Source organism: Mus pahari, chromosome 10 (assembly GCF_900095145.1).
Source record: "Mus pahari chromosome 10, PAHARI_EIJ_v1.1, whole genome shotgun sequence".
Classification (NCBI taxonomy): domain Eukaryota; kingdom Metazoa; phylum Chordata; class Mammalia; order Rodentia; family Muridae; genus Mus; species Mus pahari.
Window position 1 is genome coordinate 70,563,778 of NC_034599.1, and position 17,173 is coordinate 70,580,950.

Consider the following 17,173-nt stretch of genomic DNA (forward strand, 5'->3'; position numbering starts at 1 on the left):
CCATCCTGGAATCCATCCCATCATCAGCCACCAAACCCAGATACTAATGCACATGCCAGCAAGATTCTGCTGAAGGGACCCTGATATGGCGGCCTCTTGTGAGGCTATGCCAGTGCCTGGCAAACACAGAAGTGGATGCCACAGTCAGCTATTGGATGGAACACAGGGTCCCCAATGGAGGAGCTAGAGAAAGTATCCAAGGAGCTGAAGAGGGCTGCAACCCTGTAGGTGGAACAACAATATGAACTAACCAGTACCCCCTAAGTTTGTGTCTCTAGCTGCCTATGTAGCAGAAGATGACCTAATTGGCCATCACTGGGAAGAGAGGCCCCTTGGTCTTGCAAACTTTATATGACCCAGCACAGGGGAAGGCCAGGACCAAGAAGTGGTCGTGGGTGGTAGGGGAACAGGGGTGGCGGGGAGGTGTAGGGAACTTTCGGGATATCATTTGAAATGTAAAGAAAGAAAAAAAATTGAGACACAAGACCTGCACATATAGTTAGTCCTATAATACATCTGTTTGCCATGAAATAATGGTATACCTTTCATTGCTTAGTGATAATTGAAAATAGTATTTTGAACATTACTTAATATTTTTCAATTCTAATTTTATTTTACTCAAAACTATCTTTTCTACAGTGGAAGGAAGGATGTTGTAAACATATCTTTTTATTCCTGGTTCTACTAATCTTTTGATCTGAATTAATATTTTGACATCACTATTATTTATGATGAAGAGTCTGGTGTGTTTTAATGGACATTAAGTTGTTCTTGGTTATTTAACATTTCATGTCTTTTTCAGAAGAATGTTTGATACATCTGTTCTTCCTCATTCTGAATATTTTGACTGACTGTGAATATAAAATTTTATATTGACCAAAATAAAAAGACCCCTTTTTCAGGTATTGTTATAGTTTTGAGGTTAAATGTTCCTTAAAGACCCATATGTTAAAGGTGTGACCTTCAGAAGGGGACTGTTGAGGTTCCCTGGGTGCTGCAGGACTCTCAGTGGTGATAGGAGCTCTGTCAGAGATCCTTATTCAACTGTGGGAATGTGGCTTCCAAAGGTGAAACTTTTTCCCAACACTTGTCCATTCATTGACTCATGATTGATGGGTACTTTGTTCAGCCACAAACCCTACCACGATGCATCCCTTCATACAATGCTTCAGTGGCATTTATTGGGCTACTTGACCAGGACTGGGGTTGATAAAATCACAAGTTCAAATATCTCTTTTCCATTTATATGTTTATTATTTTATATGTTTCATTGTAGTAATGGAAAGTTGACCAATTCAAGCCCATAATTCCTTGTGCTTATGATATTTTGGACACACATATGAAGAGAAAGAGGAAGAGAGAAAAGGAAAGGTATAGAGAAAGAGAAAATGATAGAGGGAAATAACTTTATACTACATATATGCTAAGTAAAATTCCCAGATGCTCCTCAGTGAGGATGAATGTCAACATCTTAGGATTTAAAAATGTTTCTCTTGTATTTCTTAAGCTATGGAAGGAATTTTCCCCAATGAAAATTAGAACTAATATTTTCTCTTTATTTATTTTATTGAATTTTTTCATGCCAATTTGACTTTAATTCTGTGAGACAGGAATCAAGGTTAAAAAAAAAAACACACCAAAACCAAACCACATTCCACAGTGTATGATCACAGTTAAAAGAGAAAGAATTGCAATACAAAAAGTAATTTTAAAATTCAAATAAATCTTCAACATCATTTGCTGTATGTAGTTTGTCATATATATGCACATATGAATATATACCTGCTGTTCCTCAAATAACTAAAATAGAGGTAGGAAAAGAAAATAGTTTTCTTATATTTTCATAATGTATGTCATCTCCCAAAGCTTTTAGCACCAGAATTGTAAAATTTATCAAAAAGGTTTATTTATTTATTTTATGTATGCAACTACACTATCACTGTCTTCAGACACACCAGAAGAGGGCATCAGATCTTATTACAGACCGTTGTGAGCCACCATGGGGTCGCTGGGAATTGAACTCAGCACCTCTGGAAGAGCAAACCAGTGCACTTAAACAGTAAGCCATCTCTCTAGCCTCAGAACTGTAAATTTTTAATGTATTTTCAGGAAACCTCAGAAGCAGTTGAGATTCTTAATGATTGTACTTTTTGGTCCAGTGCATTTAATAGCATGTATGCATTATCTCATATGGGAGCTCACCGTTCCTAAGGTCCTGCCTTCGTGTGTGTGTGTGTGTGTGTGTGTGTGTGTGTGTGTAAACTTTGCTATCACTTTGACTGATGTTTGGATATGTTTCACTTTAGAGACCTCAGCTGATCTATTATCCAGCTAGCTTGTGAATCATCTATCAGTGTTAAGCAACCACACTGAAAAATGGACAGAGCCATAATGTCATCTACTTTCCCACTTGTAACCTACAACTTTTTACATTACAGATTTTATTCCTACGATCTCTTACATTCCTGATTTATGCTTATGCACATTTAAATGTGTGCAATTTAAAGAAGTGTTCTGATAGGTAGCCAAGTCTTTATTTTTCCTGCTAAAGAGGTAACACATTTTTCTATCATTTCATTTATTTTAATCGTTTTATATAAAACCAACAACTCCAAATCTCATATAGAATGCACCGCTCTTCAGTCACACCTCATATATTGACATTATTGAGAAATGAGGTTTCCACACTATTAAATTTTCCAGATCATGCAGCTGAGTGCCACACGCACGCTTTTGTTGAGCAAGCACAGAGGACCTAAGGCAGAGTAAATAAGATCTCAAAAGCTCATAGCCTGGGGGACATGGGATGTAGACAGCTTGCCTCACACAGACTTTAATAACAATAATACAATGTGCTAAGAACTATGATGTAAGTATGCACTAAGTGATGTGGAAATGTGAATGAAGGGAAATGAGTTCTTCACATGGTGGGGGACGGGTTTCAGGGGAGGGCTCAGGACTTATCATGCAGGGTGGATAGGAACTTTCTATAGGCAGAGGAAGGGCTAGATTTTAACTTTAAAATACTATGCATTAAAATGTTAAAACACCTAAAAATGTTATTAATTAAATCATATTATACAAACAAAATGATCAACAGTAACATAGGTAGTGATGTACATTTAATAGACACACATGTGTCTGGTGCTATACTAAAGTGCTACATTTGAATTAAAAATTACACACACACACACACACACACACACACACACACACACACACACACACACACACAAATGAGCCTTTTAGGAGACTAATGCTCTATGGGCATACATTTCTGTACTCCACTGTACAAACATTTTAGGCTAGACTGCCCAATGTCATTAGCTGCCTTCACTCCTTGGAATATTTAGCTCTGTTGTCATTGTTTCAGTCCACAATCAGCTTCCCGTTTACACCATCTCTCCCCCTTTGTGCTTCTTTAAGACTTGGTATTCTTCTGTGGACATTCTTCCAAATAAATATATGTTGACAGCTACTACACTGGAAGATTTCCTGGCCTCATGAGGCTAGCAGAGCAGAGGACTCTGAAAGGAGCGGAGTTGATTCTGCTAGTGCAGGGCAGCAGTCAAGCATAGCTTACATTTCTTGGTATACAGGGATCAAGCTTTATTCTATTCAGTGGTTCTCAACTGCAGCCCCACAGCTCCCTAGGGAACATTTGTCAATGTCTGAATGTATTTTTGGTTGTCACATTGATGAGGATGGTGTGGGATTTGGGTGTATACCATAGGCATTGAATGTGTGGTTATGCTGAGTTTGTACGGTGTGACCTACTAAACCTTCTAAAAGACACCAGGCATCTCCTTTAACTAACAAAGAATAATCTGATCCCAAGTGCTCATTTTTAAAATCTCAATATTTAAAATATGACACAGAAACAGATATTCTGGAATAGTGATACTCATGATTTTCAGAATTTTAGAAGTCCGTGTTTGTTTTGTATGAAATAGTAAGGGTCATCTAAAAACATCTAAGTCCAGCACACAATCTAAACTTTACCTTTTTCCATATATCTTATTTATTTATTTATTTGTTTATTTAGGTTTTTTCCAGACAGGGTTTCTCTGTGTAGTCCTGGCTGTCCTGGAACTCACTTTGTAGACCAGTTGGCCTCGAACTCAGAAATCCGCCTGCCTCTGCCTCCCAAGTGATTTCTTTTATTTTTAAGATTATAATATAATTAGATCACTGGCCCTTCCATTTCCTCTCTTCAAGCCCTTCCCTATCTCCCTCTTACTGTGTTTCAAGTTCATGGCATTTTTCATTGTTGTTATATGTATATATGTATATATAGCACATACACATAGGCTGTATTTAGGAATCTATATCTATTATAATATAAAATCTAAATGTATAAAAGTAAACAAAATGTTATATATGAGTAAATGTATAATGTATAATATACAATTTTTTTTAAAAGATTTATTTATTACTATATCTAAGTACACTGTAGCTATCTTCAGACACACCAGAAGAGGGCATCAGATCTCATTATGGATGGTTGTGAGCCACCATGTGGTTGCTGGGATTTGAACTCAGGACCTTCGGAACGTCAGTCTGTGCTCTTAACCACTGAGCCATCTCTCCAGCCCTATAATATACAATTATATATAGTAAGTTTCTAAGTACAACCTACTATAGATATCTATATATACAACATATCTGTCTGTCTGTCTGTCTGTCTGTCTGTCTGTCTATCTGTCTGTCTATCTATTCCTGTATAAAACCTGCTAGTGTGTCTAATGATACCTGTGTGTATGCTTTCAGGAGTGACTTTGGAATTGGATAACCACTTGTGATGCTTTCCACCAGGAAAACTATTTCTCCCACCCTTTGCTTATCTTGTTGTCCATTCTTTGTGTAGGGTTGAGGTGTCTGTGGCTTCCCCATCCTCTTTGGCATATCCATTTGTGTCACTGTTGTTTGGCTCATGTTTAAGCAATCAAAGTGGTGAGACTTTGTGGATGTAGCTTCTGGCATTGCAGCATCTCACAGCCAACTCCATGATCCTCTTACAATCTCTGTATGCACTCTTCTGCCATGCTCCCTGAGTCATAGGTGTTGGAGTGTTTGGTAGATTCATCCACTGGGGACTGGAAAACTTTAAGACAACGTTCAGAAACTATAATTTATTATTGTGATATGTTTACCTAGTGAGCCTAGTACCAGATTAGTTCCTCAGGAGTGTGGTGGCAATATTTATGTGATGAGACAGATGTGGAATTTTTGTTTGGTGGCCAGTTATATCACTAATTTTGAGTTCCTGACCCAGTAATTTTCTTCCCTTATAAGCCGTGATATGAATGTCATGTAAGTAAATTATTTTCCTAGAATTTATAAGTTATTCAAAGAAAAAATTCAAGAAAGATGATAAAAAGTTTCAATTTGAGAAAGCCTGGGCAATGTGGAGATGTGACTGTGCCTTTTAGAGATGAAGTAGAATGGCGAATGTCCTAGCAGTTTCTCCAAGCTCTTCTTGGCCACGTTCTGTTTAATATAAAATGTCCCTTATAGGTTCACGTGTTTGAATATTTGTCTTCCATCTGATAGAGTTGTTTTGCTAGAATATGAAATCTTTATTCTGCAAGTTTCTTTTGATCAGTGTTTTATCTCTGAAATGGAAACTCTAACAAAGACTCAGAGGATCCAAAAATCTTACATTCTTGCTTTAGGTTGTGGGAAAATATCAATGTGAAATGTGTGTCAGTCGCATTGAGAAGTAAGCAAGAAAATACATTAACCACAAGTATGTCATACAGCACCTTTCATAGAACTACGCAGAAAATGCAAATGGAGATGCTGTTTATTACAAGGTCAAAAGAATATATAAGTAGAAGCAGTACAAATATTACTATAATTATTAGTTTATGATCAAAAGTAAGCATATTAGCTAATCCTCTGCCTCTTGACAAGTGATTTTATTCATAATGAAATTTTGTATTTGAACTCCAAGTATAGTGCTATGGAGACACAACAGTACATGCTGGTTTTAAAGGAGATTCAATATCGTCTACCCAAGATTTTCTTGTGTTAACATAGTGAATGCTTTGTCTTATGAATATGTATTTAAATGCACTGTATACGCAACATTATTTATCATTTAATGGAGAACCTCTCCTACTTTCTTCTGTTGTCCCTTAGCCCCCCAAATCACACTCCAATCCTTTCACTTTCTCATTCATTTCTCAGCCATTGCAGTGTTGCCTGTCATCCACTGACAGGCTCACTGCCCAGGGATTTTATCGGCATGCTTTCTTTCTTCCTGTTTTCCTCTGTACTTTATATTAGTGAACTCTCTGTTTCACGTGGGGAGTCTTCCAATTCAATGAGTGTATGGATTCCTTGAAGTTGCTACAGCAAACTACTAAAAGTGTGGGTATCTTAAAACAATAAGAATTTATTCTCTTCCAGTCAAAGTACTGGCACAGTACCAGAGCTCTTGACTCGCATGCATGAGGTCCTAAGTTGGATCCTTAGGAACAACAGTCAAATGTAACAGGTTTATTGTATACTGTTCATGTGAACTGATAAGTCTTTTAAAAACTATTCTTAGTGATAAAGTTCTTTGGAGAGAAATTTTATAATCCACAGGAATTCACACCTAATTTCCTGTAGATTTAGAGCAGGTTTATTTTAAGTTACAATTGTGAATAGAATTGCATGCATGGACAGGCAGTGGTGGCACACGCCTTTAATCCCAGAACTTGGGAGGCAGAGGCAGGCAGATTTCTGAGTTCGAGGCCAGCCTGGTCTACAGAATGAGTTCCAGGACAGCCAGGGCTACATAGAGAAACCCTGTCTCGAAAAACCAAACAACAACAACAACAACAACAACAACAACAAACCAACCACCCCCAAAAGAATTGCATGCATGAATGAAGTCATAGAATGGCTGCCACTGTGTTCACTGATAATATACTTTATTACCTTAAAGCAAATTTTATTGTCTGGAGGTAATGTGCAAGTTTTTACATAAATAGAAAAAGGAGAAACAAAAGAAATAATCAGAATAAAATAGTTTTGTTCAAGAATAGGAAACCATGTTGATACCTATGAAATTAGTTGACTAGCTGAACCCTTCCAAGGTGAACTAGAATGAATAGTTTTTTGATACCATCCTTTTTGGATATGTCGTCTGGTGCATTGCAATTTGTCACTGAAATGCAGATGTTTAGAGTTTGCACAAGTCTGTGGCATGGTTTCCCTCTAAAGGTATGCATTAAATCTATTGTTAGTAGCAAAGAGAGTCACATTAGAAAGATTTGTGACTTGACCTTAGATATTTTTTCTTTTATGGAATGATGATGTAATGCAGTTTTAAAATATAATAGAAAACATCACCTGATTGGTTACCTAAAGAACTTTGTTGATGTAACCTATCAAAATTATCCCTTTGTGGGCTCTGGGGAGACATCATTGCTGGTAAAGTGTTTGCCACTTAAGCCTGAAGACTTGAGTTTGGACCTTCACACCCCTGTCAAAGAATAAAAATAGTAAGTGGGGTGAGGTGATGCACAGCATCAATCTCAGTGCTAGGGGCAGGAGCAGGAGCACCCCCGGACCTCTCAGTGCTGAGGGGCAGAATCAGGAGCACCCCTGGACCTCTCAGTGCTGAGGGGCAGAATCAGGAACACCTCNCCCGGACCTCTCAGTGCTGAGGGGCAGAATCAGGAGCACCCCTGGACCTCTCAGTGCTGAGGGGCAGAATCAGGAACACCTCCGGACCTCTCAGTGCTGAGGGGCAGAATCAGGAGCACCCCCGGACCTCTCAGTGCTGAGGGGCAGAATCAGGAGCACCCCCGGACCTCTCAGTGCTGAGGGGCAGGAGCAGGAGCACCCCCGGACCTCTCAGTGCTGACGGGCAGAATCAGGAGCACCCCTGGACCTCTCAGTGCTGAGGGGCAGAATCAGGAGAACCCCCGGACCTCTCAGTGCTGAGGGGCAGGAGCAGGAGCACCCCCGGACCTCTCAGTGCTGAGGGGCAGGAGCAGGAGCACCCCCGGACCTCTCAGTGCTGAGGGGCAGGAGCAGGAGCACCCCCGGACCTCTCGGTGCTGAGGGGCAGAATCAGGAGCACTCCCGACCTCTCAGTGCTGAGGGGCAGGAGCAGGAGCACCCCCGGACCTCTCAGTGCGAGGGGCAGGAGCAGTAGCACCCCTGGACCTCTCAGTGCTGAGAGGCAGGAGCGGGAGCACCCCTGGACCTCTCAGTGCTGAGGGGCAGGAGCAGGAGCACCCCTGGACCTCTCAGTGCTGAGGGGCAGGAGCAGGAGCACCCCCGTACCTGTCAGTGTGAAGGGCAGGAGCAGGAGCAGGAGCAGGAGCACCCCCGGACCTCCCAGTGCTGAGGGGCAGGAGCGGGAGCACCCCCGGACCTCTCAGTGCTGAGGGGCAGGAGCAGGAGCACCCCCGTACCTCTCAGTGTGAAGGGCAGGAGCAGGAGCAGGAGCACCCCCGGACCTCTCAGTGCTGAAGAATAGGAGAATCCCTAGACTACCCTGGCCAGCACCTTAGAATAAGTGATCGCTAGGCTCAGGAGAGATCCCATCTCAGAAAGCAACATAGAGAGTGATTGAGGAAAGTATGTCATATCAAATTTCAGCCTCCAAATGCATGCACACACTTACATGTTCATATGTATGTCTGTCAACGTGTGCACATACATACACCGTGCATCCAAAGCTACCTCTTTTTAATCTACTGTTTTTCAAGTTCTTTAATCACTGGGGCTGTAAGCTTTGAAGAAATGATTGGGAAACTATATCATATTTAAGAATGGAGCAATGTTGAAAGCCGTGTAGCCTTTGAGTCTTTTCCAAGATACGGTGACTTGTGTTTAAGTAGTGGGTAGAGTGGTTAGTTAAAAAGAATACAACTTCAGAGATGATTATCAAATACTATAAAGCTATGAGAAATCTTAATTTTTAAAATATTTTACTTATTCTATATATTTGATGGCTTTTCAGTTAGGAGAAGAAAAAAATGGATTGATGTTGCGGAGTGTAAATGAATGAAATGGGTCCTGAAGACTCGTGTAGGATGTGAATCTTCCTGCCTCGCACTTCCTGCTCATCATGAGTCTGTAATATGTCAAGCTACATCCTGCATCAGACTTCAGTGTGCCTGCAGCCTTTCTCTGCTAAGTACTTTGAATACTTATAGTGCCATGTTTGCTAACTTGGTGATTTAATTTCTCTGAAGGCTCAGTGAGTAGTATAAACCAAGTGAAATTGGCGAAGTGACTATGGAGTGCCTCAAATATTGATTTAGAGTTTCACTTTCATTTTTGTCAGAAATACTTCAATTTTTGATCTTTCTAAATCTGTGTATTACTTATTCAAAATTTCTATATTTTTGAGACATTTTTGAAGAGATATTATAGAGCTCATGATAGCATAGCTTTACTCTTCTCTCTACATAATATGCTCTTTAATAATAGGATTCAAAACAGTAGAAAAGGTCATTTAAACATGATACTAGTGATGTTTTTATGTTGGCAGAGTATCAGCATTTTACAATGATTATTTGAGTCCCAGTGTTATTAATATAAAGTGACACCTTAAAGATAAAATGTCAGGACCAGGCAACATTTGGCTTGCAGTAGCAGAAGGAGAACATGCATAACCATTCTCTGTGATTTCACAAACACACGTTCATAAACTTAATAGCACAATTAAGAGTCGACATGTGTTCACAAATGTTAATAATCATGACAATATTCAGATCGTTCAAGTGCACAGACATTCCTGTTCACTGCCTTGATTGTTCCAAGGGAACATGGACTCACAGGGGAAGGACACGCGTTGTCACTGTGGGTTGTGTCTCTCCACTCACAAGGCTTGCCTCTTCATGCAGTGGTACACTTAATGACTCCTTCTGGACTTCACTACCCACAAAAATATTATATTAAAAATATAAAGCATAAATCAATTACCCCCAAATAGACGCTGACACCTCCCCTGCCTGTGCTCCTCCGAGAGTCCGCATTCCTCCAAATTGGAGTAGCTACTTTCATTTCTGTCTCAATTCATTTTAATTCCTTTCCTTTCCTTTTTTCCTCCTTTGTTAAGGGGTATGTACTTACAGATGTTTGTTGGCGGGAGCCCTGATGACCAGGAACCAAATTAAGATCATTAAGTTAGCATGAAATGACAGTGAGAAACAGAAGGATAGAAGTGACTTTCACATAGTCTTAATAAGTCCCGGGTTTGGGCTGGGAGGTAGGCAATGGCTGTCTTACTGCTTGCCGTTGGAGTCACCCGTTTCCTTGCTCTTTAATTAACTCCTGTTACTTTTAAAGTGCTTTAAAAATATTTTCACTTTCAGATGAGAAATTATGACCTTTGTTCAAACCTTTAATTTATTTTTCATTCCTCTCTCCCTAGGGATGCAGACCTTTTTCTGCTAGATACAAGGAAGACACAAGCTTTAGATGTGGGTTGGCTTGTCTTTGATATCACTGTGACCAGCAATCATTGGGTGATTAATCCACAGAACAATTTGGGCTTACAGCTCTGTGCAGAGACGGGGGATGGTAAGTCCTGACCTGAATGTTTTTAATGAGGCTTTGCTTAGACCCATGGCTTTTTGCATTATTTAACAGAAACTTTATTATTTATGTCCAAGGCAACACATTCCTTAGGATAATGCAAAATATCCATAAATCAGCACATAGAGTTGTATTTATCTTCTATACATGAATTGCCTGGCTTTGAGCAGGGGTGGGGAACATAGGTACCACTTCTGCTCTTAGGAAAAATTTCAACCTGTTGTTAAAGCTGCATATAGAAACTAGCAAAACTACTGCAATGCAACATGAAAAGTGTTGTGGACCTATGGCTTGGTTGTAGTTTTTGGGGACACATGCATATTTTTATCCAAACATATGTCTTAAAAAGAAAAATTCTATTGGATATGGTTGGAAAACAGAAGAACTGGCAATAAATAATACAAGGAAGGAGACTGATGGAGCAAGGGTTACAAAAAAAATCATACAGTGCAATCTCAGGGGTGTGTTAACATGCTGTGATATTTTGTCAAAGATACTTGTTCTAGTATCATGGAAGGGGTCACTTTAGGAATCTCAGACAAAATTCTAATTCTTCTGCACCCAAGTGTTCACTGAGGACCTACTATGTGCTGTATACTTTGATGCCAGAGATACAGTGGCAGCAAGCAAATGCAGAAGTGGCTTCCTGAAGTTTGCCAAGGGTGAGACCCAAAGTAATGGCCACATGGTGATGTTACTGAGCGTGGTGTGGTATGGGGGAAGAATACAGTGAGTGGAACTGAGCAGTACTCCCAAAGACAAGGAAGGCATGCTTAGTGGTAGATGTTGAAGGGATGCACTTTTCAGACGAATGGAATAGCCTCTGTAAACTATATAGAAAGAACACTGGCACAATCAAATAAGGGCAGGAAGGCTTAAGCCCCCCGCCCTTTTTTTTTCAGAACCTTGTCAGCCCTTGATCACATACAGTCTAAACACTATGATTTAAACCTATACTTTTAGGCCACAAATTATATTTGTCATAATAAGAAGGCAGAACATAATTATTCAATAGTATGTTAGTTTGTTCTAAAGTTCTTAAATATTTCAAAATACCCTACGTGGATATCTTTTATCTCATGCCCTACATCCTTCTAGTGTTACACATAGGTTCAGAAAGCATGGGGTTTAAAGTACTTATTGAGCAGACGATCGCCTTATTTAAGCTTCACTGCCCATAGTTTCTCCCCAAAAGTAGGCACAGGACATTGCATCTAGAATGTCACTCACTTAGTTTTTCTTGCTGTAGTATTCTCTCACCATAATAGACTGCACACTTAAACCCAATTAGTGTCTGTCTGGGGTCTCTCAACAGATGTAACATCTGCATGCGCTAAGATTTCCTGATGATTCCGTTTCTCCAATAACCAGCTTCATAGACTGCCCGTGACACCATAAACAATGTGTGACACCAAGGAATGAGAGGACAGTCACAAATTAAATATGTCACGAGGTTCATCAAGTGAATGTTTCATGTGCCCCCAAATTCTGATCTAAAAAAAAAAATAGTTCTCATTGAAAGTATTATTAGATAAAGTCTTGGACCCTTCTGCCCTCAAGTGAAACTTTTACACAGATTTTTTTCATTTGTGATACTGAATTAAAAAATGTTGTAAGCAGTTCAATTGGTTGCATTGTAGGTTATTTCCTACATATGGATTTGAAATTATTGTTGGAAATCATCAAGTTTAAGTGTCATAAATGTAAACTGAGGAAAATGTATTTAAATGAGTTTCCAGTAATCCTCCCAGTCTTAGACTGCTGTACACTTATGGTCAGACTGGGAGATCTGCTTTGTGGGGATGGAGTCAATTGTTTCTTCCTTGGTATGTGGCCCAAAAGGAGAAGAAATTAAATTAGTGGCGTGTACTTATCCCAGTGTTCTCTCAGGGGACACGCCTGAAATGTCTAACTAAACAAATCAAGAATCTATGAAACATGATCAGCCTGTTTGTTTCCTTTAATTCCATCCCCTCCTCACACTGCACACACATTTTCTGAACGTCTGCTCTCTCCCCACCTTCCCCCACTATTGCCTATTTTTTCACTATACAATTTAATTTCGTTTTACTGATGATTTCTTTTCTCTCCAAGATATTTATTTATTTATTTATTTATTTATTTATTTATTTATTTATTTATTTATTTTTCACTTTACATCCTAACCACAGCACCCCTTCCAGCACCCCTCCCCTCCCCTTCCCTAAGCCACCCTTCTCCTCTGAGAAGTGGGAGAGCTTCCTTTTGGAATCACCCCACCCAGGCACATCGAGTCTCTGCTGGACTAGGCACATCCTCTCTCACTAAGGCTGGACAAAGCCTCCCAGTTTGGGAAACAGGATCCATAAACAGGCAACAGATTCAGGAAAAGCTCCCATTCCAGCTATTGGGGGACATGCGTGAAGACCAAGCTGACCATCTGCTATATATGTTTGGGGGGCCTAGGTCCAGCCCATGCTTGCTCTTTGGTTAGTGGTTTAGTCTCTGGGACACCCCTTGGGTCTAGGTTAGTTGATTTTGTTGGTCTTCTTGTGGAGTCCCTGTCCCCTTCAGGTCCCCCAATCCTTCCTTCCTCCAAGTCTTCCACAAGACTTCCCTAGCTCCTTTTAATGCTTGATTGAGGGTGTCTGCATCTGTTTCCATTGGCTACCAGGTAGAGCTCTCAGAGGACAGTTATGTTAGGCTCCTGTCTGCAATGACAATACAGTATCATTAATAGTGTCAGGGATTGGTTCTCGCCTTTGTATATTGACTTTTTAATTGCCCCTGATTTATTTATTTTATATCTTATGAGTAATTACATCTTAAAACTATTACAGTATTTATCATTTGAACCTAAAATAAGCTAGCACTAACCTTTTTTTTCAAATACTTTTAGAATTTAAGTTTAGGTTTGGATCCTACCTTTTGTACTTCAAAATTTCTGAAGTAGTCAACTGTGAAGATATTAAAGTAGTCAAGTGTGACAGGCTAGCCTCCCTTTTGTGCTCAAGCAGTTTTTAAAGCAAGATTTTTAAGATAGTAAAAGCCAGAAAAGGAAGGTTTATTCAATGTGGCCACAGTGGCAAGAGGGACAAAGACACCCAGTGACCCCTGCCCACTTCAGCCTACCTTCAGGGTCTTGACATGAGGATAAGGTATCATTTGGAAACAAGAGATACACTTGACAAAGTAGTGTGGTCACCTGCTCAGCACTGTCTCACAGCCAAGTTTCTTTTTTAAAGTTATCCTCTACTTCAAGATCATCTGACAAATCCCTTCTCTGGCTTCAGTGCTTTCTTCCTTTAGCTGGAGAATTTTTTTTAAAAAAAATTCTCATTTCTCATTGTCCTTTCTTTTAACAGTATGACAGCCAAAGAAGGGAGCAAAATATCCTCTTTAGATTTAGATCATAGACTCATGCCCAACATGACTTCATGTCAGTTCTAGTAACTTCCTTCCTTGTGTCTGATCAGTATGCACAAAGACTTAGCAAGAATTAGCTCTCTGGTAGCTTCTTTTCTATAGCTCCCCGTAATTGGGATCAGATTTGATCTTAACCAGGAGTGAGGAATACATGACCTTGGGAGACTGAGGACCCTTGAGGTACCTTAGTTTTAATCACTGCATCCTCATAAGAAAATATACACGTGTCATTATATTCTGATAAACAGCAATAAACAGACGTTCCAGCTCCTTGCATTTTTGCGCATTCCCAATGAAGGTGTGTGTTCTCAAGGCTCTCAATCAAGTTTCTTTCATCCTCTCCTGCAGAGAAAAGTGAAAAACAAGATATGACTTCAAACAGTCAACAGACCATTTTTTTTTATTTGGACTATGAATATACCTTTTAAGTAAAGTCCTTTGTATCCTACTGACCTCAGATGTATTAGGTATCCATTGAGATGTTTGTTCATCATTTTACCCTCCTGCCTCCATTTCTGGCACGCTGGGATTAGGGATTACACACACTATCGATCGACTCTTCCAGATATATGTGGTGTCAGGGTGGGATCTTAAGAAACAGAGGTGGAGAGAGAGAGAGAGAGAGAGAGAGAGAGAGAGAGAGAGAGAGAGAGAGAGAGGTGAGGAAGAGAAAAGAGTAGTCATGGAAACTGGAGGGGTAGTTTATTCCTGGAAGATGAAATGATGTTAGTAAACAAAGAGAATGACAATGATGGTCTGCTTTGGGGAAAGTTAACCATCTAGAATTGGGCAGAACAACTTTCATGTATAACATGACTGCAGGCACTATTAAGAAAGTGAACAGAATCACTGAAGGAGAATGGAATCTGAGTTAAGTATAGTATACTCTTGCAACTAGATCATGAGTCAGTCATAGGAAATTATAGTTGTTGCTTTGATCAACCACAGGAACTTATCTGAGATTGTGTGTTTGAGTGAATGTCAGTTTCATGGTGTCAGGAATTGTGCATCTCTCATTTACAGTTGGATCTACCATGCTTGGCACAGTGCAGGACACATGCATTAAAACAAAGCAAAACAAAAACTGTTTTGAGGGACAGTGAAGTGACTCAGTGTATAAAGTCACCCTATGCCAGACCTGATGACCTGACTTCACTCCCTAAGGCTCTGTACAGTAGAAGGAATGAACTGATTCTTGCAAGCTGTCCTCCACCCTCCGTAAATGCGTCATGATATGCACAGCACCCCCCCAAACATATACATCTGCACCCAAAAGTAAGTGAATAAAATCTAATACGCTATACTTAAAAAACTATCCTGAAAATTAAATAAGGCCTTTGTATCCCACACGTCAACAAGAGCAAACCACAGGCCAGTGGTTAAATAGCTTCAATCACAAAATAAGGGGCAAGTCAGAGAGATATATTACTAAATTTTATTTATCCTCCCCTATAAAGAAAAATGGAAAACAGGTCTAAATATATCTTGGAAATCAAAAGGCTATTGAAATAAAAGGCAGCATTGTGACTCAGAGAACCTGTGGAAAATATGTCTGTTTGTGAAGTCATCTTTTTAGCAATTTGACAAATGAACTGCAATGGATCTGTCATGAGACTTTAAAGATATTTTACTGAATTTTTTTTCATGCTTTACGCAATGATTTCCTCAGCTCTGTTTGTCTCTACAAAACAAGTCAAACATATCTCCTTTTTTTTCCCTTTGCAAAATCCAGAAACTTCAGATAAGTTATTTTATGCAGTGTACAAAATAATTTTCAAAGTTGTCCAGCATTCTTTCATGATGGCTACTAGTTTCTATAATAAACATAGACACTATTTTAAAAAAGATAGTAATCAGGCTTAGATCTTCTATTACTTAAGATATTCAGTTTTCTAAATGGTGAAGACAGAATTCTTGAACTTACTAAGTATTCATGAACATTTCTAACACATATATGTAATTTTTATACACATATGTACGTAGTTTATTAGATAGTACTTTAATCTCACTTTTAAGACTTATATCTCCATCCAATATCCTTACATGGTAATTTTCCATTGCTTGGAACTTCATGTGTTGAAATCTTCCAAGTAAATTAATTCCTTCTTTTTAAAACACAAATTTATAGAATAATTTAAGGATGGAAAAACAAAGATAGTATTTTGGGGTTCATTAGAATGTTGGTTTAAAAGCTCTGTTTTTAGGCATTTTATATTTGGCAATACTCAGGTTGAATTTTGCCAATGACTTTTTCTCTTTTATTTTCAAACTTGTTTGTGTGTCAAGGAAAATCCAACCCATATGTTTCTGATTCACTCGAATTCAAATCATCAAAATGTTGCTTAGTTAGTATACTGTCTAATGTCCCAAAATAATATAAAGTGCTTTTAAAAATAAGCCTATAAAGTCCTTTTTGCTTATGAAGAAAGTCATTATCCATTATGTCAAAGTAAAACTTTGGTCTTACAGTAGGAGATTTACAAATACCACTAAATTTTGTATCCCTATTAAAAGAAAGACCACTGGAGTATTAATCAAAATTAAATTCCACTGTAATTGATTCATGTCAAAGACAGAAATTTAGCTATAGCTTATAGAATTTAAACTTTTAACAATTAATTTATAGAAGATGGAAACTGACTCAACAGGATGAGTACCCTGGATATATAGGGATTCTAAGAAGAAATTAAGGAAATAGATGATGTAGTTTGGGTTTCTATTGCTGTGATAAATGCGTAACAAAAAGCAACTTGGAGAGAAAAGGGTTTACTTCAGTTTATAGTTCAACATCGTTGTCTGCTGTTGAGGGATGTCAGGGCAGAAACCTAGATGCGGGAACTGATGCAGAGGTCATGGAGGAGTGCTGCTTCCTCCTCATGGCTAGCTCATTTAGCCTGCATTCTTATGCAGTCTAGGGCCACCTGCCTAGGGGCTGGCACCACTCAAAATGGACTGGGCCTCCCACATCAATCATTAATCAAGAAAATGCCCAACAGGCTTGCCTTCATGCCAATGTCCTGAGGGATTTTTCTTAATTGAGGTTCTTTTATCCCAAATGACTCAAGGGTGTGTCAAATTGCCAAAATTCTAGCCAGCACAACTGACCTCTTGTCAATTTCACACAAAAGCACACACATAACTATTCAACTACAACCTTTCTTTTCTCACTCGTCCTCAAGATGATATGTTAGCAATAATATTTCTATATAAAACATTA

The 17,173-nt window shown here is 39.1% G+C and overlaps 1 protein-coding gene across 1 annotated transcript in view; it reads left to right on the forward strand.

The window, feature by feature from the left end:
• Bmp5 (bone morphogenetic protein 5) overlaps positions 1-17,173 on the forward strand; it is a 125,219-nt gene that overhangs the window by 54,464 nt on the left and 53,582 nt on the right. Inside the window, exon 3 of the mRNA XM_021206415.1 lies at positions 10,388-10,536. Within this exon, the coding sequence (XP_021062074.1) occupies positions 10,388-10,536 (149 nt within the window). The remainder of the gene's footprint in view (positions 1-10,387; positions 10,537-17,173) is intronic.